General features: G+C 36.4%; 3 protein-coding genes across 5 annotated transcripts; 1 reads left to right on the top strand and 2 right to left on the bottom strand.

Annotated features, from left to right (window-relative positions):
• tmem243b (transmembrane protein 243, mitochondrial b) lies at positions 1-8,165 on the bottom strand. Of its 2 annotated transcripts, none has more exons than XM_007252373.4 (6): positions 8,031-8,165; positions 5,856-5,959; positions 3,913-4,140; positions 3,577-3,627; positions 3,379-3,483; positions 1-734 (listed from the first exon to the last, which is right to left on the bottom strand). In XM_007252373.4, the coding sequence occupies exons 3-6, from the start codon at positions 3,988-3,990 to the stop codon at positions 591-593; spliced, it is 378 nt and encodes a 125-aa protein (XP_007252435.1). In that variant the 5' UTR covers positions 3,991-4,140; positions 5,856-5,959; positions 8,031-8,165; the 3' UTR covers positions 1-590. The 2 variants fall into 2 exon arrangements, with proteins under 2 accessions (XP_007252435.1, XP_022527567.1); XM_022671846.2 differs by lacking the exon at positions 8,031-8,165 and adding an exon at positions 7,133-7,200.
• A 915-nt stretch (positions 8,166-9,080) lies between these two features.
• Positions 9,081-10,367, bottom strand: meig1 (meiosis/spermiogenesis associated 1). 2 transcript variants are annotated; one of them, XM_007252371.4, is made up of 3 exons: positions 10,287-10,367; positions 9,441-9,647; positions 9,081-9,351 (listed from the first exon to the last, which is right to left on the bottom strand). In XM_007252371.4, exons 2-3 carry the CDS (start codon positions 9,570-9,572, stop codon positions 9,223-9,225), a joined length of 261 nt encoding a protein of 86 aa, XP_007252433.1. In that variant the 5' UTR covers positions 9,573-9,647; positions 10,287-10,367; the 3' UTR covers positions 9,081-9,222. The 2 variants fall into 2 exon arrangements, with proteins under 2 accessions (XP_007252433.1, XP_007252434.1); XM_007252372.4 differs by having other exon boundaries at positions 10,199-10,323.
• A 908-nt stretch (positions 10,368-11,275) lies between these two features.
• dclre1c (DNA cross-link repair 1C, PSO2 homolog (S. cerevisiae)) lies at positions 11,276-22,418 on the top strand. The gene is made up of 14 exons (XM_007252370.4): positions 11,276-11,617; positions 11,819-11,870; positions 13,986-14,070; positions 14,171-14,230; positions 15,082-15,137; positions 15,730-15,831; positions 16,410-16,482; positions 16,595-16,735; positions 17,549-17,650; positions 17,752-17,888; positions 18,998-19,052; positions 19,142-19,230; positions 19,320-19,417; positions 20,387-22,418. Exons 1-14 carry the CDS (start codon positions 11,509-11,511, stop codon positions 21,235-21,237), a joined length of 2,010 nt encoding a protein of 669 aa, XP_007252432.3. The 5' UTR covers positions 11,276-11,508; the 3' UTR covers positions 21,238-22,418.
• The last annotated feature ends 813 nt before the right edge of the window (positions 22,419-23,231 follow it).

The following is a 23,231-nucleotide window of genomic DNA, read 5'->3' as shown; positions in this document are numbered from 1 at the left end:
CAATGATAATACATATTTATTTTGTACATGAAAATGCACATTATCTGAACTTATATTAACAATCATTGATTTTTAGCATATCAAATAACACAGTGTTTGGTGATTTAGAAACAGAAAGTCTGTTTTCATAAGTGCTATGACTTCAAGACTGCTTCCCCACCCCATAATCAATATTGCATGTAATCTCAAATGGGAATGTAAGTTTCTTGTTTTATGTACAACAAATATAAAAGCTTTATGCAGCATAACCATGGCTTATTTAAGAACTCCTGCAATTACATTGGCATATATAGCTATGCAAGCTGTGTACAGAAATCAGGGTGCAAAATACCTGCATAAGCTCCCAGAGTGCTATTGATTTATGCATATTTTTGCATCTATGATACATTGGTCCACTTCAGAAAGCTTCCAAAGGCAGACTGGCCCTGTCCCCCAAGGGGCTGTAGGAAGGAATGCTTCTCCTTTTTTTTTTTTTCTTCAAGACTTCATTTTAAAACCCTTACTTAAGAACTCAAGTTGTAAATGTGGCATTCTGGTCGACCCATGTGGACAGGAACGTTCCTCTACTGTGTAAAAAGTTCATGTTCCTGTCATAAGGCATTGCTCTGTTTGTCACGTCCCACATCGTGAAAGTACAAGTTGGCACAAATGCATAGCAAGATAATAGAACAGAGCATGTAGTAGATAAGGTTGCGAAACTTGGGCTCCAGTTCTCCTTGTCTGTACCAGAAGATCTGATGGATAAGAAAGAAACGTTTCATTTCAGTTTTACATTTTACACACAGACACTTCAGTACTGAAAGCAACTGAATGCAACTCAACTCCGTTGCCAAACTTTAAATTAAAACCATTATCTATCTGTTGTGTCCCTCCAGCTTACCATATTATCCATGACAAACTTTACTTTGTGTTAGAACTTCCATTGAGGCAGTGAATGAACTGATATACAGGTGCTGGTCAACGAATTAGAATAATTTGAAATGGTGCTATCATGAAATTCTTTGAATGCATTTTTTGTGTAGAAAGCAAATCAGGTGTTCACCGCACCTGTCCTACTCATTAGACTAATCACAGAACTTGTTACCTGGAAAAAAATTTGCTCAGCTGAGCTTTCCAAAAGGCCCATTTAGGCCATTTAACTGTGACACTTGTTTTATTGAATTAGAATAATGGAGAAACCGTTTCATTGAATTAGAATAATTTTTATTATAATTACAATCATCACTTTCTCAGTATTTTGTGGCTGCCCCCTTGGCTTGTATGTCGCAAGTTTCCGCACTCACAGCTTCCCAGGCAGTGGCGATGTTCTGCTTCAGTTGGTCCAGCGTAGTAGGCTTTCTGTCGCGAATTTTCCGCTTGACGATGGCCCAAAGGTTTTCAATGACATTGAGGTCAGGCGAGTTGGCCGGCCATGCCAAAACTTCAAGCTGTTTTTTAGTGAACCAATCTTTGGTCGACTTTGCCGCATGAGCCGGTGCAAGATCCTGTTGAAATATGAAGTCTTCTTCGCCGAACTGTTCCTCAACAGTCGGAATCAGGAACATTTCCAGAACATCTTGATATACGGCAGCATTGACAGTCTTCTTGAGGAAGCAGAGTTTCCCTACACCTCGAGCGGACATGCATCCCCAGACCATAACGCTCTGGGGAAACTTGACGGGTCTTTTCACGCACTCGTGGTTGTAGGTTTCGCCACCACGACGCCAGACACGAGGACCTTGGTCACAGAAGGAGATGCAGAAGCGTGATTCATCACTGAAGACCACTTTCTGCCAGTCTTCAGCAGTCCACTCGCCGTGTTCTTTGGCCCACTTCAGCCGTTTCTCCATTTGTTTCTTGTTCAGCATCGGTTTTACTGCTGGAACGCGAGATTTGAAGCAGAGTTCGCGCAGACGACGGTAAGTGGTTGATCTGGAGACGTCAGCGCCGGTCTGCTTGTTCCACAAGTCGGTGAGCTCGGAAGTGGACTTGAACCGGTTGCTGACTGCGATCTTTCTCAGCTGCTTGTTGTCGCGAGCAGAAGTTTTTCGGACGCCGGAACAGTTGGTGCGCTTGCTGCAGTTTTTCTTGAGAGCTTTGCAGACGGAAGACTGGCTGATGCCGAGCTGCTCAGCAATTTTAGTTTGGGTCAAGCCTTGTTGGCGAAGGGCTTGAATTTGAGCCACTATTCCGGTTGAGAGGTCGCGCTGCTTACCCATGATTGATTTTACAACTTAGAAATTCTACTCAACCCTGACTTTATACTGCACAGTGAACACTCTTCACAGAAAACTAAAATTCGAGCATTTATTCTAATTCAATGAAATGGTTTCTCCATTATTCTAATTCAATAAAACAACAGTGTCACAGTTAAATGGCCTAAATGGGCCTTTTGGAAAGCTCAGCTGAGCTAATTTTTTTCCAGGTAACGAGTTCTGTGATTAGTCTAACGAGTAGGACAGGTGCGGTGAACACCTGATTTGCTTTCTGCACAAAAAATGCATTCAAAGAATTTCATGATTGCACTATTTCAAATTATTCTAATTCGTTGACCAGCACCTGTAGATCACAACCACAGTGACAAACATGTGATATTTTTAGTGCAATATGATCATTTAGTCAGACAGAGATATAAGTAACTGAAAGAAAATTATTTTTTGAGTTTTGAACATAACACAGAAAGATTAGAGTGTTGGGGAGGGAGATGGATGGCCACAAGGCATCAAACCAAGCTGAACTGCTTGAATTTTTGCACCATAAAGTTATCCAAAAGCAGTGTGTAAGACTGGTGGAGGAGAACATGCCAAGATGCATTACAACTGTAATTAAAAAACAGGGTTATTCCACCAAATATTGATTTCTGAAATCTTAAAATTTTATAAATATGAACTTGTTTTCTTTGCATTATTTGAGGTCTAAAAGCTCTGCATCTTTTTTTGTTATTTAGCCATTTCTCATTTTCTGCAAATAAATGTTATAAATTACAATATTTTATTTGATATTTGAGAGAAATGTTGTTCATAGTTTATAGAATAAAAACAACAATGTTCATTTTAATCAAACATGTACCTATAAATAGCAAAATCAGAGAAACTAATTCAGAAACTGAAGTGGTCTCTTAATTTTTTCCAGAGCTGTATTTGACAGAGGCTAAGGTTACCAGCATTTTATATAAATAATTATGTAATAAATTTAATACATAAATAATACATTATATCCCATGCAGAAATCAGATTTCAGTCTGAGTAACCAGAAAGGCAGCTGACTAACAAGTGTAAATGTGGCTAAAATCGAATCAGAATACAATCCAGACACTAGTTTAACTACATGTCCAGGTATATATGGAATATCCAAGAATAGGAGTATGCGGGTGTGTGCATTTTTGTGCATCTTACTTACCAGAACTATCACTGAGCCACACACCAGCAAGATACAGATGGCAAAGAAAATGTTCAGTGGCTTTGGTGGTAGAGAGGGAAATACAAAAGAACTAATGATGGTCACCTGAATGAAAGTGGAAAAATAGAAAAATAGAACCTGAAACATGTTCACATGTCATTTTTATCACAAAAGAAAAAAAAATTCAACAGGACTTACTATCACAAGTAGAGATGTAATTCCCCCAAATCCTATATTGATGAGCCTATCCTAAAATATAAATAAATACAGGGTGAATAGTGAAGGTTTGCATCTGTTCACAAAGCTAACTCACAAAGCTCTGCTTGTATTAACACGATAGGCTTGATTTCATGGAACTAAGCCAAGCCTTCACGTCCTAGAAATAAGACTTTGAACTGTATATTCTCTGATATCGGTGCACAAAGACGATAACAAATTTGACAGGTTTCAGGCTGATCAACTAATAACACACACACACACACACACAGCTGAAGGAAACAGCGGCACTTCTAACGACTGTCCTTTTGCACTTACCCTCGCTGAGGTCTCCCCAAACAGAGGTCTGTCATCCAGGCCACTTGTGCCATAGGTACGTGCATTAAAGTCATCCATGGCCTGATTTGTTCACTCCAAGCACCCTCTCTTCTTCTAGCAGCAGTGCCTCCTCCTGTGTGGAGGCTGGCACTGCATCCTCCTTTCGTCCAGAGGTGTATTTGCTCCACAGCGGGGATTAGTAACAGCACATCACCAACTGGCAGCTACCTGATGAACAGACCATAGCAGGTATTTTTTACGAGCGATTCAAAATAAAACATGTTACAACAAAGCAGATACAAAACAAAGACTCAAAACTGGACTGGGATTAAAACTGATGATATCCAATCTATTAAAATATACCTGGATTATACTGGACTCAAGCCACTGAATTGAATTGGGACATTCCCAAACCAAACACTACACCATTTTCTCTGCTGGCCAAAACTTTAATAGTTTTATAGTGTTAAATTACAGGACAATGTCTCTTTTTTAAGTGGATTTTCCTGGGCCTCCATGTGGTCCAGCGCTGTGGTAAGCGCTGCCACTATGATCAGGAGATCGCAGGTTCGAATCCTGTTTATGTAGCTTGCCATCAGCTACCGGAGCCCTGAGAGAGCACAATTGGCTGGTTTGTGGCTCTCTCAGGGCTGGGTGGCTAGATGACACTCTTTACCCACATCACTTCAAATGGTGATGTCCACAGCATTAGGCGTCCGTTAGCTGATGTATCGGAACTGAGTCGCTGCGCTTTCCTCCAAACTCGCTGTGATGCAACTCGGTAATGCTGCATCAGCAGCAGTTCAAAAAGAGGCGGAGTCTAACTTCACATGTATCGGAGGATGTGCTAGTTTTCACCCCCTGGTGTTGGGGCATACCTAGTGATAGGGGGAGTCCTAATGAGAGGGTTGGGTAATTGGCCTTGTAAATTGGGGAGAAAAATTGGGGGAAAATTTCAATAAAATTACAAAATCATAGAAGTGGCTTTTACTGTACATTGAGCTATAGTTGAGCTACAGTTATAGTTATTTACTGTATCACTGATATACACCACAGTTCTATATGATTATAAGGGACATCAAAAGTGTCAGTCTTGTGTTCATACCAATGTGTATGTAAAAACGAAAGACACATGCTTTACTATGTCGTCTTGCCATGCAAAATATGCAATATTATAATGACTTTCTACATTTACAGCTATTGACATTGTAACTTATATTGTAAATAATCTTAATTTTCTTAATTATAGGAACTTTCTTGCAAAACAAGCATGTTTCAGGTTTTAAACTTATATGCTCAAATTAAAAGGGAGCATGATCACACATTCAATTGATGAATAAGGGCCATTACGTAAAAATACAATTGCTACATAAAACGTAATTGGCCTTGTATATTGGGGAGAAAATACAAATGCAAAAAAAAAAATACAGACCATCATATACAATCATATGTTGTTGCTCAGTCATTTCATAGCTTCATTACATTAAACTAATGGAAAATCAATCATATGCCAACACCCTCAGGGCAACAACAGTATGGTAGGTAGAGTTTCTGAAAACACTACAGTATGAACTCCCTTTCCCAGGAAATATCTACAGAAAAACAAAGAGTCTACTGAATCACAAACAACAGGGGCTTTCTAACAGCTGTGTGGCCGAGGGCTACTTCTTGTGGAGTGGATCACGAAGCCATAAGCACAGACCTAAAACTGTGTGTGATCCGTCATGTGAGCAGCTGATCTGAATCAGCATGAAAGCTCTCCTAATTCTTTTCTGTTTTTCTGTCTTGAACAGTTGTAAAGACCTGAATATTTGGCAGCATAATAGGGATCAGCATGAACTAGGCAACATAAGTAGTTAGTTGAAGGATGTACACAGTTAATAACAACTAGTTATTTCACACTTTATTTCCTTTTCAAATAATAATAGATTTCTAGCACTTACCTCGGTCTGTGACTGAGATTTATGTTTAAATGGAATTATTAATGCCCGGTGTATATGAACAATCCAAGGGGAGACCATTTCATTAAAACCAGGGGCTTCAACACCTAGAAGAAACAATAAAGAGAAAGCTAGGTTATTTGTTTTATTAAACTATAAAAGGATGTGTGCTCGGTTATAACCAGCTACCTGACAATTTCTGTAAATATGAAACATAACTAGTTAATCAGATTAATAACTCAACTACATTCTTGCCAAACCAGTGTATATTTGTGTTATATTTATGATAGAGTAACTAGGTTATCTAGGTTCCGCAGTCTTTGATGCACAACAATTAGGTTCAAAAACTGTAAAACACCAGACAATGATAACGCTTGTGCATTATCAGTATTTTGGTTTTATATGTGCAATATATGGGTATGAGCTGCAGGTATATATATCTCAGGGGAAAAAAATAAATAAAAAAACACTTAAAAATTATGAGTTTATTTAAATTTACCAAATTGAAAACTTCTGGAATATAAAGAGGAAGATTCTCACAGGCCATCAAATCAAGCTAAAGCACCAGAAGTGACAAAGTTATTCAAAAGCAGTGTGTAAGGCTGGTGGAGGAGAACATGCCAAGATGCATGAAAACTTTGATTAAAAAACAGTTTTTAAAAACAGTTATTCTACCAAATATTGATTTCTGAGGTCTAAAAGCTCTATCTTTTTTTTTTCAGCCATTTCTCATTTTCTGCAAATAAATGCAACAAAAAAATTAATTCCTAGTAAACTACGTCTTATATAGGTTAACATTAGGCTAGTCAGCTAGTATTATTAGCTAACTATATTTGAGTGTAAAATTATTTATACAAAAGATAGCTAGCTAGTGTACAACAGAACCATTTTATTAATTTATCAGGTATATAATAAAAAGCTCTAAATAGCTAATTTACCAGCTATTTTTTGTGGAAGGTGCTGGATATAAATTAAATGGAACTCCTTAAGATCCTGATTTTTTTTTTTTTTTGTGTGGTATGTTTGTGCAAAGCTAAATTCTCCTCTTCTTTTAATTAATGACACCCTATAGCTAGTTAACTAACTTACTAATTAATTCGGTTAGCTATCTAAGTAGTTAACTATCCACCACCTCCGACAGAAAAATATCTGGTAAATTAGCTAGCTAGCTAATTATTAAATATTTAGACCTTGTAATGATACCAGTGTCTTATTGTATATTGTTTATGTATGTTCTGTTTCACACTAGCTAGCTATCGTTAGCGATATCGTATAAATACCTGTCCAAATAAGATTGGTACACAATGCTGCTGTTCCTTGTGTCCTGTCCGAGTTGTGCTACCCATCGATATATGCTTCTTACACCAGTGCGCATGCGCAGCCACATTTTTTTTTTTGTAATATTTTCCTGATTTTATTATTTATTTACTTCATCTTGTGTGCTTTAAACATCAACTAACTGTCATTCTTTGTCTGCGTGATACAAAAGTGTTTTTTGAATAAAAAAGCAATAATAAAAATAAAATAAAAATATATTTATTTAATCTAATCACTTCTCAATACCTTAACTTTAAGTTACTTGTTCGTACGATGAGGGAGTTAGTTAGCTAGCTAGCTAGCTAGCTTGCTTGCTTATCAAAATATACTATATTGCAAGCACATTTTCCAAAGCATGCTTATTTTTGTATTTTTACGTTTAAATATAACCTACACTAGAGTAGCACGATTTGACAAGGTAGCACGACTCGACAGAACACCGGATTCCACATTTCACCCAGTCTCATATTTGGGTCAGGCTCTCTTTAACATAAAAAGACAATTATGTTAAAAACCCCAAAAATAATTGGCCAGCTTACTTTAAACAAAAATCTATAATTTGATTAATACCCGAACGGTTACACATCTAAGCGACTAGACTACTGTAAGATTAGATTTCTAACATTTTTGCACAGTGTGTGAATAATATAGGTTAAATAATTATCAGCAGAAAACTGCTGATAATTAAAACAGTGATTTTTAGATTTTAGGCGCAGCGGCTCAGTCACTATAAACACCGTTAGCCGCTCAGCTAACCTACCGGGCTAGTTAACAGATGGCCCAATGAAGCAGCAAAAACAAACACAGTGCGGGACTAAACCTGCCAGGTTAAAGCAGTAAATCAGAGGTCATCATACTCACCCCAAAATACCATTTAATAACCTCCAGCAGAGACGCTGTTAAAGCCTGATAAACTTCTTAAAGCCTCGATATGATCATAACTTCAAAGAGCAGAGTAAATCGCGGATGTATTGAAGCGAAAGGACATGACGCACTCTTAAAGGCGCACGCAGCCTTATCTGCATTTAACGTTACTGTTTCTAATAAACATATTAGGGAGGAATTATTTAAAAACCTTTATAATTTTAGAAATTCTGCATAATATCTACCCATGTAATTATAATTTAAATATATAGATTAGATCAAAACTGTTTATATTGCTCAACACATTCAGAAAAAAAACTAGAACATTGATTTTTTTTTTTAATGTTGTTATACAGAATATTTTTAGAAGATCTAAAGAGTATTATGTTGTTTTTGAAATGAGTAATAAATTAAATTGTTTTAAAATAGAAAAGCTTTGAAATATGAAAAATGTACCTCTGGATGGTTGTGACACTTTTTTTGATTTCCCCAAGAAATCAAAAATCATTTACACTGGAATAGCCAATTTGCTGTATTTTAATATTTAGTGTGTTTGTATTTAAGAGGTTTGTAGTATTTAGAGTTTGTATGTATTTAAGAGGTTTTGTGAAATATGCAGCTACAGGTTGCAAAAAACAAATTTAAAAACAGTCACTCCACTATTTAAGTCTAGAGAACCAGACTTGTAAGAAATGCTGCATGCTGCCTTATCATAAATATTCTGGTGTAAAATTCTATATCATTCTACTGCCTTACTCTACATGTTTTGTTTTTCTCAAATCATCAAGAAAAGTGTTTCGTTGATTTCATTCACCCACAAACTCACAAAAAGCCTGGAAAAAAACTCAAAGTATTTTAAACTCAAAGTTTAAATTTCTTATTATGTCAGTGTGGAACTATGTTGAAACATATGTAATTCCTTAATGCTTACTGCAATATTTATGTTACGCTATTTTGATGTTTTACTGTATGTTTTATACAGGTGGATTTGTGTTTGATTCCAAACTATAAGCTTTACCAACTGAAAAAAAAAACCCACACAATGGGCAATGTCAAGCTTCAAGTTTAATCACATCAACTTATTCATCTAGTTCCTTCGACTGTTTATTCCATTATATGAAAACAAATGCAGAAAAACACAAAAAACGAGAAAGAGTGTGGAAGAGAAGTGCTGTTGAGGTTACTAAAGTCAGTATGCATACATTTTGACTTTGTGAACTTCTTTGTCTTCACACTCCCTCTTTCTGTTATAGTAATAATACGTGTTGTCTCGCCTCTGGAGCTTCTTCACAAACCCTGTTTCTGGCCACCAGTCAATCTGAAAGCATAACATGAAACATTATACTGGCAATATATAAAAAGCACAATCAGTTATGTCTTACTTAAACTAAAGTGAGGAATAGTTACCTCCAACTGTTTGATCTGTCTGTACTCCATCTCATCCCTGTATCCTGCCTGCTGAAATCTGTACAGGTTTTCCACTTCATCCGTCCACTGCTTTGCTCGGCTCATGGACTTTGGTTTGGTGCCACAGGACATTCCTGTAAATTTGACACCAGGCAGCACAGCTTTCACGTATTTTTTGTGTTTGCAGTGTTGCTGTTGGATATTGTCCTGTAAAAACATGTAGACAGTCATATTAGGGGTTTTTCATGTTAGCTTTTATTCTTAATTTCATTTAGGTAACCAGATCATTTAACTAGCTGACATAAACTGTGTGAACATATAACTGTGTGACATACTGTAAAAATATATCTATATGTGAAACAAGATAATGAAGTCCTGGCCATATAAGTCGTCCTCACAACTTAATTATCTTGTTCCCACGCATTTTTATTATTTTTATATACATAATGTCATCATAGGGGCTGCGTAGATTTTTACATTAACTAACAGTTATATTATTTATGAAAGAATATATTTTAAGAGGCAGTTTAGCTAACCATAGCTATAATAATCCAGGCCTCTAACGAGTCCCCGCAATCGTTTTATCTGGTAAACAAATTAGCTAGCTAGCTACAGACATGTTTTAACAGACAATTAAGCACATTTTAGCATTTATACTATTTAACTACATTATCACACACGATTTTTTAAATATTTCAGACTCGTTTCATCATGTAATTGAATCATGTCTTGTTAACCACAGTTATTATCTAATATACCTGTTCGCGTGAATCCGATTAAAAATCTATGTGTAAATAATAAATACGAAGATATTTTCGTGTCTATGGAACAGCAAGAAGAACAGACCTGTACCAGGCTAGCTGTGAGCTCGCGGATTGTTGTAGGTTTCCTGGCAACAGCAATAACACCGGAAGTCTCCTGCCCATGTGCAGGTCAACCATAAGCGAACCATGTGATTCCTGTTTTGATGGAAACCTGCACTCTGCATCACCAGATCTCTCACAATTCACAATTTAAATTTATTCATCTAGTTTTATCCACTTGCTTAATTATTTTTTAAGAAATCATGGATATTAAATGAGTAAAAAAAACTGTCTCTGCTGTCCACACTGTAAAAATGTATTTGAATAGTATTGGAAGTAATGCAATATTTGAAAGAGAAAAAGATCAAATCTAACTGCTCTACTACTTGAATGGATTAAGTTATTGTAACCTACCATGGAAATACCATAGAAATTTGGAAACACTAACTATATTTAACACTAATTATTTATTTGAGTCACACACTCAGATCATTTTTATAACATCAACTTCTAGGCACACAGCTTCTGAATCAGTTTCTCTGACTTTGCTATTCATAGGTATATGTTTGAATACAATGATCATTGTGGTGCAATATTTCCAAACAGAAATATTGTCATTTAGAACATTTATTTGCAGAAAATGAGAAGGGGCAGAAATAACAAAAAAGATGCATTAAGTTTTAAGACCTCAAATAACTGCAAAGCAAACAAGTTCATATTTATAAAGTTTTAAGAGTTCAGAAAACAATATTTGGTGGAATAACCCTGTTTTTTTTATCACAGTGTTCATGCATCTTGGCATGTTCTCCTTGGCATGTCTTACACACTGCTTTTGGATAACTTTATAACACTCCTGGTGCTGCTCCTGGAACTTAAGCAGTTCAGCTTGGTTTAATGGCTTGTGATCATCCATCTTTCAATTTGGTAAAATCAAAGAACCCCATTCTTTTTTTTAAGAGCTGTATAGATTATATTAAGTGTAACACGGTTTTCTACCTCTAGATGTCGCTACTTTGCTCACAGTAAGGTTCCTGAGCTGTAATCCGCCACAGTGCTGTGGGTCGCTGGTGGGGTTGGAGGGGGCTGATGTTGAGCTCTCTCTGATACCGGGGTTCATATTTCAGGATGCTGTTAAATGAGCGAGTTTATTTGTGGATAACTGGATAATTGGAGAGGATGTGTATCGGTTAGATAGAGAACCGTGTCTCTAGAGGAAGCTAGAGGAGCTAAGCTAACGTTAGTCAGTCAGTTAGTTAGTGGTCAGGATGAGCTCTTTTCCTGGTCGGATGAAAGAGTATTCCACCATCTCCATTGATCGATTTGATAAGGAAAATCTCCATGCCAGGGCTTACTTCCTCTCTCACTGCCATAAAGGTAATGTAACAGTTTTATATGAGCCTACAGGCGTGTTTCTGAGAGTCTGATTTTGTTATGGGAGTTGAATACACTGTATTAGCTCTCTAGCTAAGCTAAGCTAGTTAACTTGGATGACCCAGATGTTTAGCTTAGCTTGGTTAGTTTGGTTCTTTGCCAGTTTCTCTGATGTGTAACGTTAATATGTCACTGTTTCTACAGATCATATGAAAGGACTAAAAGGACCTTTGCTGAAAAGGAAACTAAAGTTTTGGTAGGTGTAGCCATCGCTGTCTACCCAGATGTGATGTTCTGACAGGTTGTGTAACTTGTTTAAACCACACGACCTAGTTGCTAGGTGTGTAACGGTACAGAAAATTCACGGTTCGCTTCACACCTCGGTATAAACCCGACGGTTCGGTATGTTTTCAGTACGGTTGGTGAAAAAAATAAAGAGGCTGGGCATACTGTAGAGCAGGGGTGTCCAAACTTTTTTTGTTGGGGGCCAGAAGGAGAAATATATTTGAAGTCACGGGCCACAGACTCTGTAATAAAACAAATAATGAAATATACCACTTTAAATAATACATTTTCCTGATTATTTCATTTACACACCATTTTACTTAACTTACTATCTTTATCTTTGACAGTGTTGTGTAAACTAAGATTTTTCAAATTAATGTTTAATTTCATGATGTCTCTTAATATTAAACTCCTTAATTACGGCAACTTTTAGACTCTTTGGTCCGTTTTTCGGCGTTAGAAATGCGAACCCTCTCTGCTTTAAGACTCTTTTGGCCCGTTTTTCTGCGCTAGAAATGCGAACCCTCTCTGCTTTAAGACTCTTTTGGCCCGCTTTTATGGCTAGAAATGCGCACCCTCTCCGCTTTTAGACTCTTTGCCCCGTTTTTCTGTGCTAGAAATGTGCACTCTCTCCGCTTTTAGACTCTTTGGTCCGTTTTTCTGCACTACAACTGAACACTCTCTCCGCTTTTAGACTCTTTGGCCCGTTTCTGACACCTAGCATTCAAACTTTGAATCTCACATTATTAAAACCTGCTTAACAGCGGACCAACTTTCAGTCTATTTCTAAAATACCTCGCGGGCCGCTTCAAAAAAGGAAACGGGCCGCAAATGGCCCGCGAGCCGTAGTTTGGACACCCCTGCTGTAGAGCCTCACCTTTATTAACTTCATAATAACAATGAATCTTCTTTATAACCATGTTTTGTTTTTTTGGGATGGGATGTTATAACAAGGCTGGAGCACTTTTATTATTAATTGCTTAAAACCAGGGTTCTTTTCTACTGTCATCATGAGAGCCTCCATCTTTTAGATCTTGATGGAACAAATGAACAATGATTGCATGATCATTGTTGCATGATTGTATAATTTTATTAATATCAAAAACAACAGCAGTACTTTAAATATTTTATCCTAAGCATATTACTGGATGCATTTCAGTGTTTGAGTTCTTTTTTAAGAAATATCAGCATTAGATTGTCAAAATTAAATTATATTAGTGGTGTCAGTCACTTAAAAATTAATTAAAATCATGATTAAATTTAATTATTCTGGAATTCCCCAGTTTTATTGTTAGGGGGCAGTAAAAATATAGTGTAGTGTGGTTTTGGTCTGGCAAACTAGATGATTTTGTGCTGTATTATTATATCTCAGAGAGAGGGAGAGAGAGAGAAAGAAAGAAAGAGATGGCATGAGTGAGAGAGATGGCACGAGGAGGGGACAGTAATAATGATGTAGTGTGGTATGCGTCTTGCAGACTTCATCAGTTTTGATGCTTTTTAAACTTTTAACTGAGAGTTTTAATGGAGAAAATAAACGCTAATGTAGCTCCATATTCCACATGCCATCAGCTGTGTGTGTTAAGTTAATGTTTTGGAATAGCCGAGTCAGAGTCCTGATCTTAATCGAATTGAATTGCTGTGGAAGGACCTAAAGGAAGCAGTTAATATGAGGAAACCCACCAAAATCCCGGAGTTGAAACATGTTCTGTAAAGAGGAATGGGCTAAAATTCCTCCAAGCTGGTGTGCAGGGTTGAACAGTTACCTTAAACGTTTTGTTGCAGTTGTTGCTGCAAAAGGGGGGTCACATTGGATACTGAACGCAAAGGTTTCATGTACGCTTGCTACTTATGAAATATGATAAATAAATGAGCAAATATAATATTTTTGTCTTATTTGTTTAACTAGGTTCTCTTCATCTACTTTCAGCTCTGATGATGTTTTAGGTCATGTTTATGCAGAAATATAGAAATTGTAAGGGTTTCACAAACTTTCAAGCACCACTGTACCACAACTTTGCAGTTATTTATTAGCTAGGTTACCCAAGCCAAAGCTAAGTTGTGACCCCTGTTAACATTTCTCTTCTAGTTTAACGGTGAAGTTGTACTGCTCGTTCGTCACAAAGGAGCTATTGCTGAGTAATCGAAAGTACAGCTTCTGGGAAGACCACATTGTAAGTTGCAAGCTAGCTAATGCCTCTTTTTGCTTATAAACCTTATTTATAACTGGACTTTGGATCTAATGTATATATATGATTGTAACCACAATTTTAGGTTGCCTTAGAGTTGGATAGTCCAACGCACATCTCACTGATAGATGAAGTCACAGGGGAGGTGAGTACTGGTACTGACTGATCTTGAGCAGGGTGTAGTAGGTCTGGGGGATATGGTAAACATGTTAGATCATGATATTTAAAAACATGATATACAATGTTTATTACGTACAATATTTGACATGTAAACACAATGCATCAGTGACAACTTTTCTCTAAGTACTCTTCTTTAGTACAGTAATTTTTAAATCTTGACAAATGTATTTAATGTAAGATTATTACCAGATTTAGAATGAAGTGTGCAGTTGGTCAGTGTGTTTTTTATGCACTGGTAATATAAGCTATAGTCTCATAATTGTGCTTCACAATAACAAAATGTAGAATTATACAATACTATGTCAGGTTGTCCTCCTCCAGTTTCCAGTTTTTATACATGTGTTGTAGATGTAAAGATACTGTATCAACTCCACAATTTTCAAATATTGAGTTGAGCAATGGAGTTTCAGTTAGCATAAATTATTTTATTGCAATTTTTTCTAATTTTGCCCTGTACTCCAATTGTGTACATTTTGATTTCATTTAAATTGGGCAGTCTTTTCACTATGTTTATTGACAGTTCTATTGAAAGTGATTTTTTTTTTCCTTTCCATTTTGAAGATACAACAATTTACGTGACAAAAATGATATATGGTGTTCTGCACATGCATTACATTAATAAATTATTTTTATGCATTTGGCTGATGATCTTATGCAGTATGACTTAGATTTAATATTACACAGGTAGGTGAGAGTAGTGATAGGATTCTTGCCCACAAACTTGCTGGTGTAGCATGGTCTGCTTCTCTGGCTGAGGCATAGGCCTTAAACAGTACATTATTTTGTTTGAACAATATGTATCTCTGTTTTTTTCAGTCAGAAGATGTGGTTGTCACTTTACTTCCAGCTGGACACTGCCCTGGATCAGTTATGTAAGTAATTGACAATAAGGCATTCACTTTTTGCAGCTTAAGCCCTTTCCGGGCGGGATTCGTTTCTCAGGGGGTCCTGGGGTAATTTTCTCTTTTATGGGGGGTCCTCTGTGATTTTATTCCCGTCTGGAACGACCATGTACGTGTTTTTCTCAGACGTTCTCTGAAAAAATTACAGGCTGAATTACCTACAGTTTTTCTATGATCTCTGTGGTCCTCCGGTCATTTTAGTCCCGTCCGGATGCAAATCTCTGCGTTTCGTCTCCTTGCCTATTTGTCCACTGCCATGCACTGTATTTACACTTTGGACACATGTTTCCCTGGAGATCCACGTAAACACGACAATGAGTGGAAATGGAGGAGCTACTGAACGCGATGTCATGTGACTGAGAAAGCCTAAAAACTCACTGGTCCTCATGTTTTTTTTAAATGCAGTCCGGATGCAAGAGTTTTATCACTGAGTAGAAATGTGAAATATTGTTCACAGACGTCCCCTGAGACACTAATCCCTTCCGAACAGGGCTTCAGTTGTTTTATTCCAAATCAGTTTGTAAGCTATTTGACTTGAGTTCATTTGCCCTGTCTTTTTCAGGTTTCTCTTTGAGGGAGCTCAGGGCACAGTGCTGTACACTGGAGACTTCCGTCTTGGGATTGGAGATGCAGCAAGGATGGAGCACCTGCACTCTGGAGACAGGTGCATAGCACAAGATTTGTGTGACCTGTTTTTACATCCTCATGGTTCATGTGACTTATGTATAGGTAGTTTTTTTGTAATGTAAAAAGAGAAATGCAAAATAAACAATATCATGTTAAATCCATGAGAGGTACTCTGGTACAGATGCTGTAACTGTTCTTATGAAGTAACTGTTCTGTACTTACTTTCATATGAATTGTTAGAAACATCATCTTTACATTTTCAGACCTGAATTTTGCATCAGTAATCGAAAAATATAAGAAGGCTGTTTTTTGTCTGTAATACACACACAACACAGTTCTAATATTCTACTACAAAACCTGTGTTTAGCATATTTATTTTATATTTGACCTTTTTATTTCACCAACCATCTTCAAACATTAAAATAAACATGATAGAAATCACATAGCATTAGTAAAAATGAGCCCTTATTTTTTACCACACTAGCTCTAGTGCTGCCATGCCCTATTGTCTTAGTGTTTTTCCAGTGCAGTGGGAGGGGCTAAGCTACTGTCAATGCATGATGTCCATTGCAATGGATACACGGTCTGAAAGGGTTAATGTCTTTCTCGTTTCAGAGTAAAAGATATTCAGAGCGTCTATTTGGACAGTACATTCTACGACCCCAAGTTCTATCAGATCCCCAGCAGGGTGAGTATTTCTGACTTTGCTGCACATTCACTACCCAATCTACTTGTTTTATGATTGTAAATGTGTTATGTCATAGTGCCACAATGCTATGCTATGCTGTGCTATGATTCAGGAGGCTTGCTTGATTGGCATAAGGGAGCTAATTCAAGACTGGATTAGTCTGAGCCCGTACCACGTAGTTTGGTTGAACTGCAAAGCAGCATATGGCTATGAATACCTCTTCACCAACCTGGGAGAAGAATTCTCCTCACAGGTTAGTTTTTTTTTTTATCTTGCAGAGCAATCTTCATGATTCTTACCCTTGTAAAAGAAAAGTGAATTTAAGTATATTTTTTAAAGTATACTTAACATGGAAACGTATATACTTTTTATTTAAATTAAAATATGTACTTTAATATATACTAAATGTACTATTTTGGAACAATGTATGGCAACTTAAGTATATTTCAATTGTAATTAAGCTTTATTTAAACACAACATAAAAACATTAAATTTTGCTTTTAAGTGCTTTTTTTATTTTAACTTCTAAAAACTTGGAAGAACTTAAAGTAGATTTAAGAATGTGTTTTTTAAACGCCATTTTTGATACACTTGAATTATATTGTAAATGTATTATACTGTGTACAATTAAATGATACTGGAAAAAATACTACACTGAAGTGCACTTTAAGCAGTATTTATTGTCCAGACACACACACATATATATATATATATATATATATATATATATATATATATATATATATATATATATATATATATATATATATATTTCTATCAACACAATGTATAATTTAAAGCATATTTCTTAAAAATGCATTTTATTGAAATACAGAGAAAATATATTCAATGTGTATTTAAAAAAAAGTGTAAATAGAAATGAAATAGAAAATGCATTTTTATTATTATTTTTTACCTAATTTGAACATACTTGTAATGCTCTTAAGTATACTTCCTTTTTTTTACAAAGGTATAACAATAAGGAGAAAAAAAGAAACAATGCATTACACCTGTTACTAAACAGTGGCCCCAATTTAATCTAATCTTTAATCTGGTTGTGCTGTAGGTCCATGTGAACAGTCTGGACACCTACAAGAAAATGCCAGAGATTCTGTGTCATGTGACCACCAATAGAGCCACACAGATCCATGCCTGCAGGCACCCCAAGGCATGATTCATTTTCTTCTCTTCTAATCACCTTTCCTAATAGTCCTCTGTAATATTGATGTTGTGTTCTTATTATTGTGTTATAATGTTTTTTTGGGACAGGATGAGGAGCTCTTCAGAACAAACAGGCTGCCCTGTGGCTGCACAGCTCCGGATGGCACACCGTTACGCATTGTCAGCATTAAGCCATCCACTATGTGGTTTGGTGAACGGACCAGAAAGACTAAGGTCATTGTCAGGTAACTGCACTTAATCAATTAATCAATTAATCAATCAACCTTTATTTAGACTCAGAAGTACATTGAGGGCAACCCTCATTTTCAGTGTAGCTGAGAATTTACAAAAACAGAGATTGACATGACAAAGAAAATAATAAAATAACTACATTTAATCATTTTTAAAATAACAGTAAATAAAAGGGAAACAAATGTATATATAATAATTATAGTAAAACTTGGTTTAATTTAGGGGTGGGCGATATGGCTCTAAAATAATATCACGATATTTCAGGCTATTTTTGCGACGACGATATACTTGGCGATATAGGAAAACAGAAAAATAATTCATTAATTTCAGGAATATAGTATAATAGTATAACAGTATAATCATAATGTGGCAAAATAAATAATATAGCATCAAATAATATAATGCCGCAAAAAATATTGCAGAAAAAATATTTCATGCATATGAACTGCAAACTAAAACAAATATACAATAAATACACTTAAAGCTTCACAGTAAATAATGGACTACTTTTAAGACAGAACATCCCTATTATCACAATATGAATTTTTTAATATCATGATATTTCTGTGTCACGATATATTGTATACGATATAATTGATAAAACAAATTAAGATAAAAAAATAAGCTTAATACAGCCAAAAAAAGAGTTAAAATTAAGCTAAAACTAACTTTTACATAGTACAAAAAAACAATAATAATAAAAATAATAGTAACAATAATAGTAAAAGAAACTCCTCAAAATATGTTAAAGCAGTAATACTAAACTATTAAAAAGGAAAAGTAATCCTTAAAGGTGCCATTTGTATTTAAATGGTAAAATCCACTCCAAATGATATTATCTTGTTTAAATTAAGTTCTTTAAATTGTTGTTTATCTGATTAGAACAGCTGATCGCTTCTCATAATTTGCTAATAAAGCTAGTTTGTAATGGGGTTTGAATCATTTTAATTGCAGCTAAAGCAGTTCTGCAGTGAGAAAGCATACAAGGCAGGTATTGTTTGTGTATAATGTATTTTTTTTTGTGGATGTGTGGATGTAGTTCTTTATTTCTTTCAATAGTTGTAATGGAAGCTATTATCTCTTGATTTCTCTGTGTTGTTAGGATGGGTGGAAGTTCGTATAGGGCTTGTTTTTCTTTCCATTCATCGTACTCAGAGGTGAGAAATGAGAACGCATGAAAGCTCTATAGTATATCATTTCGCTTTACTTAGACCTAATTACTGCATTTCCATTATTCTGTGATCAGATCAAAGACTTTCTCTCCTACACCCGTCCTGTGAATATTTACCCTAATGTGGTTCCACTGGGGCGATCTGTGGAGGAGGTCACTGAGCTGTGAGTATTTAGAGTTGGTTCTTTGTAGACAGACCTTGTTGCAGTGTTTGATTTGGTTTTTTACTCTGAAACTTTTCTCTTTTGTTCAGGTTAAGGCCCATGTGCAGAAAGAATTCTGGAAGGAATGAGGTGATCTATAAGCCGCTTGGAGCGCTGAAACGAGGCAGAAGAGAGTGCAGAACAGACGGTATTACCACCTGTGTTATGATTATTCATGCATCATAATCTCGTCTTCAGTTTTTATTTTTTTTATTATTTCATCATTTATTCCATTGCACAGCTTAAATATGGCTTTTTCAAAGCAACAATTGTAATGAAATTAATATATAATAAGAATAAATACTTTATACCTTCATCTATTAATATGCAAATTATTTTGGGTGTAAAATAATATGTCAATAATGTCAAACTCCATAAAAAATGTAACAGCACTGTAGTACCTGTTGTTTCATGGAAGCACTAATAATTAAAACCATTAAGGCTTTGTATACATAACCAGGCTGAAGTGACTCAAATCACTTACTCAATGTGTCTCAGATCTGATTTTTTCATGGCTGTGTGACTGTGCCAAATCAGATTTTTTCAAATCAGTTTTGAATCACATTCTAAATCAGATACATATCCGATCTATGCACATGCGACATGAGTGTGAACTGTCAAATCAGAATCCATGAGTCTTTTTTTACGCATTAGCATTAGCACTATGTGCTTCTTTTTCGTACCCACAACACTTTTCTTGGTGCAGCTGTGCAGCTATAGCTGCAAAAACAGCAAAAGCAAACCACTTGGCCTTTTTTCTCCTACTCGACCTGAGCATGAACTTCAGATCAGCTGTTTGCTCTCCACTTCAGCAAAAGATGCTCCACATATGAGCTGCTAACGCATTCATTTCCCTTTATAAAGCTACGAGTCGTACACGTATCAATGTGAGCATGTGAGGTGGCGTTTCAGGGACAGATTCGTTCACATTACACACAGATCACTAACAAAAATTTTAAACAATGGTTTGTAATGTGAACAGAGCCCAAGTTATAATACTCTTTGATGAGAATAGATCTTTGATGTCTTTTATTATAGCGATATAATTAGTTTATATTTCTTAATGCATATAACAGCCCTTAAATATTTGTTTTAAAGTGAGTCTTGTTTGTCTCAGGCTCAGACAGTGAAGATGAGCTGTTTGGGAACAGTGCTGTGGCACCTTGGAGAAAAAAGCTGGCAGTGAACAAGGTCATAGTGCATCACATTCCAGAAAAAAGGGATCCTGAAGAAAACGGAGTGATAACTCTTTCAGAGGTGGGGCACATAGTGCAGTCAGCTAACTATATGGATTGCACAGAGTCCAATGATGATGAAGATGATGATGAGGAAGAAGAGGAGTGTTTAAATTCCAAATCTGGAGATGCCCCACTTTCTTCTCCACCATTATTGCAGACACACAGGCCTAAATCAGAAATGGCCCCGCCTCATTCTGGCTCAGACCCGCCTCCTGCACCCTGCTGGGATACGTTTTTCAAAGCAGAGCCGGTTCTGACGGATGACAGCTGTGAACTGGACAACAGTCAGAACAGCCAGACACAATCTACCTATCGCACAACTTCACAATCCCCCGAACTCTTCGATGATGGTGACGATGAGTCAGAGTCTGTAAACATGGCATCATCTCAGTCCACCCATATATCAGATGAAGGTACGGAAAATCCCAGCCAGCTCGACACAGTAGTTTTCAAACCAGAGACAGACAAACAGACGAACCACAACCTGGAAAATGGTTCTCTTATACCAATGGTTAAGCTGGAACCATCAGTCAGTGAGGCTCATGAGGACCAATCCCAAAGAATGGACTCAACGGAACCAATGACAGACTCGCAGGTATCATCTGATTTTGACCTGCCGCAGACTCCAGGCTCTAAAGCCCCGCATCCCGACGAACTGAAGGAGCTGTACAAGAAGATGGCAGCTGGAGAGGAGGTCATCACACGAGGAGGTCAACAGGGCTGGGTCTAAGAGGGGTTTAAGCCTGAAATTCTGAAGTTTTCACATCTGGAATAGGAGTTATCTGCATTTCATTTAAGTGACTGCATTTACTTAGTTAAACATTCAGAAGAAATCAGACATTATTGTTGTGTCATTGTTGGCATTGCAAGCGAGTTGGGAACAATGCATTACGCAGTATTTTGTCACTTCAAACAACATGAAAACATTTCTGCAAATAGAAGTTAGACAGTATGGTATGTGTGGCTTATTTAGAGACACAAATAGATAGAAGTGATGATAAACTGTATAATACTACTGATTTCATCACTGTTGATGTGGGGAGGGGGGCTGACCTGTAGGAGCGTTCCTACATGGAAACTAGGGAGTTATAGAGCATTAGTATTACTATCATACCAAAATGTAGTCAATCTACTGTTTAAACTGTGGGTTTAAAAGCATATACAGCTCTAGAAAAAAGGAGTTTAGAAATCAATATTTGGTGGAATAACCCTGGTTTTAATCACAGTTTTCATGCTTCTTTGCATGTTCTCCTCCACCAGTCTTACAAATTGCTTTTGGATAACTTTATGCCTGCACTCCTGGTGCAAAAATTCAAGCAGTTCAGTTTGGTTTAATGGCTTGTGATCATCCATCTTTCTTTTTATTATATTCCAGAGGTTTTCAATTTTGTAAAATTAAAGAAACTCCTCATTTTTAAGTGGTCTTTTATTTTTTTCCAGAGCTGTAGTTCTATGATTTTTGTCCTACTAAACATCAGCATTTCCAAACCAGTGTGTTCAATCTTATTTAATAAGGGCACATGTAATCTGACTGAAAGACTTTACTGACTGATTAAATAAGTGTAATCAGGTGTGCTGCTGGCTCTTTATGCAGTTAGGAACCAATGCAATGGTATCGATGATCACATTCCTGTTCAGCTCAGAGCATAATACGCTTGTAATAATAAATATTTCAGTGTAATTAATGCTATGCATTTAAATATATTGCTCCTTGTACTTGAGCTAATTATGAGCTGTTAATGCTTTCCGGGGGCTCCTTCCACAATCAATCCTGCTGATGATTTATCCTTCCTTAGACGACTTTTGCTTTACTGAAAACCTCTTGAAAAAGATAACACATGTAATAATTTTGATATAAAGTTTTTAATGCAGATTTTGTACATTCAAATAAACTCAGGATATGCTAAACTGTGTACTGCATTGATGTTTGTTTTATGCACATAATGCAACCCTAACTCAAAATGATTGCTACATCTGTTTATAGCTGTTGAGGTTTCAGTAAACCACACATGCTCATGCACAGACGCACGTTACCGTCTTTTAGCGACAGAACATCTGTTACTTGAGAGAGATTCATATCTCTGCACAAAACTAGAACACACATACTCATGCATATATATAAAAACTACACAGCACATTTCTAGAGTTAAACAAAAATGTGTGTAAGTGTTACCTGTGTGAGTTTATTCTCCAAGTTAAACTACAAGTTGAGTTGAGGGGAACTCTTTGGTGGTGTAGTATTTTAGAGTTAATTCCAAGGTGTTGAGGAGCGTGTCTGAACTCGCTAATGGGTGTGCCCCCCAATTCTAGCTTACCATCAGTTTGTAGTCTTGCCCACCAGGGCTACTCCGTTACACCAGGGTATTCCGCTATACTTGTTTGTCTAACTGATGTGTTGTTGGCTATAAGAGCAAGTTACCATTTTCTGCATTGTTCAGTATGACCAAGTGCTGGCAATGCACTGAAAACTGCAATGCAGGATTAAAGTTGCCATGCAATGAAAAAAATATACACTGGCACACACTTGTTGAGTATGAAATTGTTATTGTAATCAGTAATGATGCTTTTTGTTGTCACTTTTACTCCTAAATGTTAAAGAGTTTTGATTTTTGCATCATTTTTTAACACTGTGAGGGAGGTTATGTTAAAATTAACTCTAGCAGCTGAGAGCTGTATTTTACTCTAGATGAGAAAGTATTTTAACTCCCACAACAGTTCAAATTT

The sequence above is a fragment of the Astyanax mexicanus genome, chromosome 2 (assembly GCF_023375975.1).
Source record: "Astyanax mexicanus isolate ESR-SI-001 chromosome 2, AstMex3_surface, whole genome shotgun sequence".
NCBI classification, from domain to species: Eukaryota; Metazoa; Chordata; class Actinopteri; order Characiformes; family Acestrorhamphidae; genus Astyanax; species Astyanax mexicanus.
Note: the sequence above shows the minus strand (reverse complement) of the source record. Positions and strands in the feature narration are given on the sequence as shown.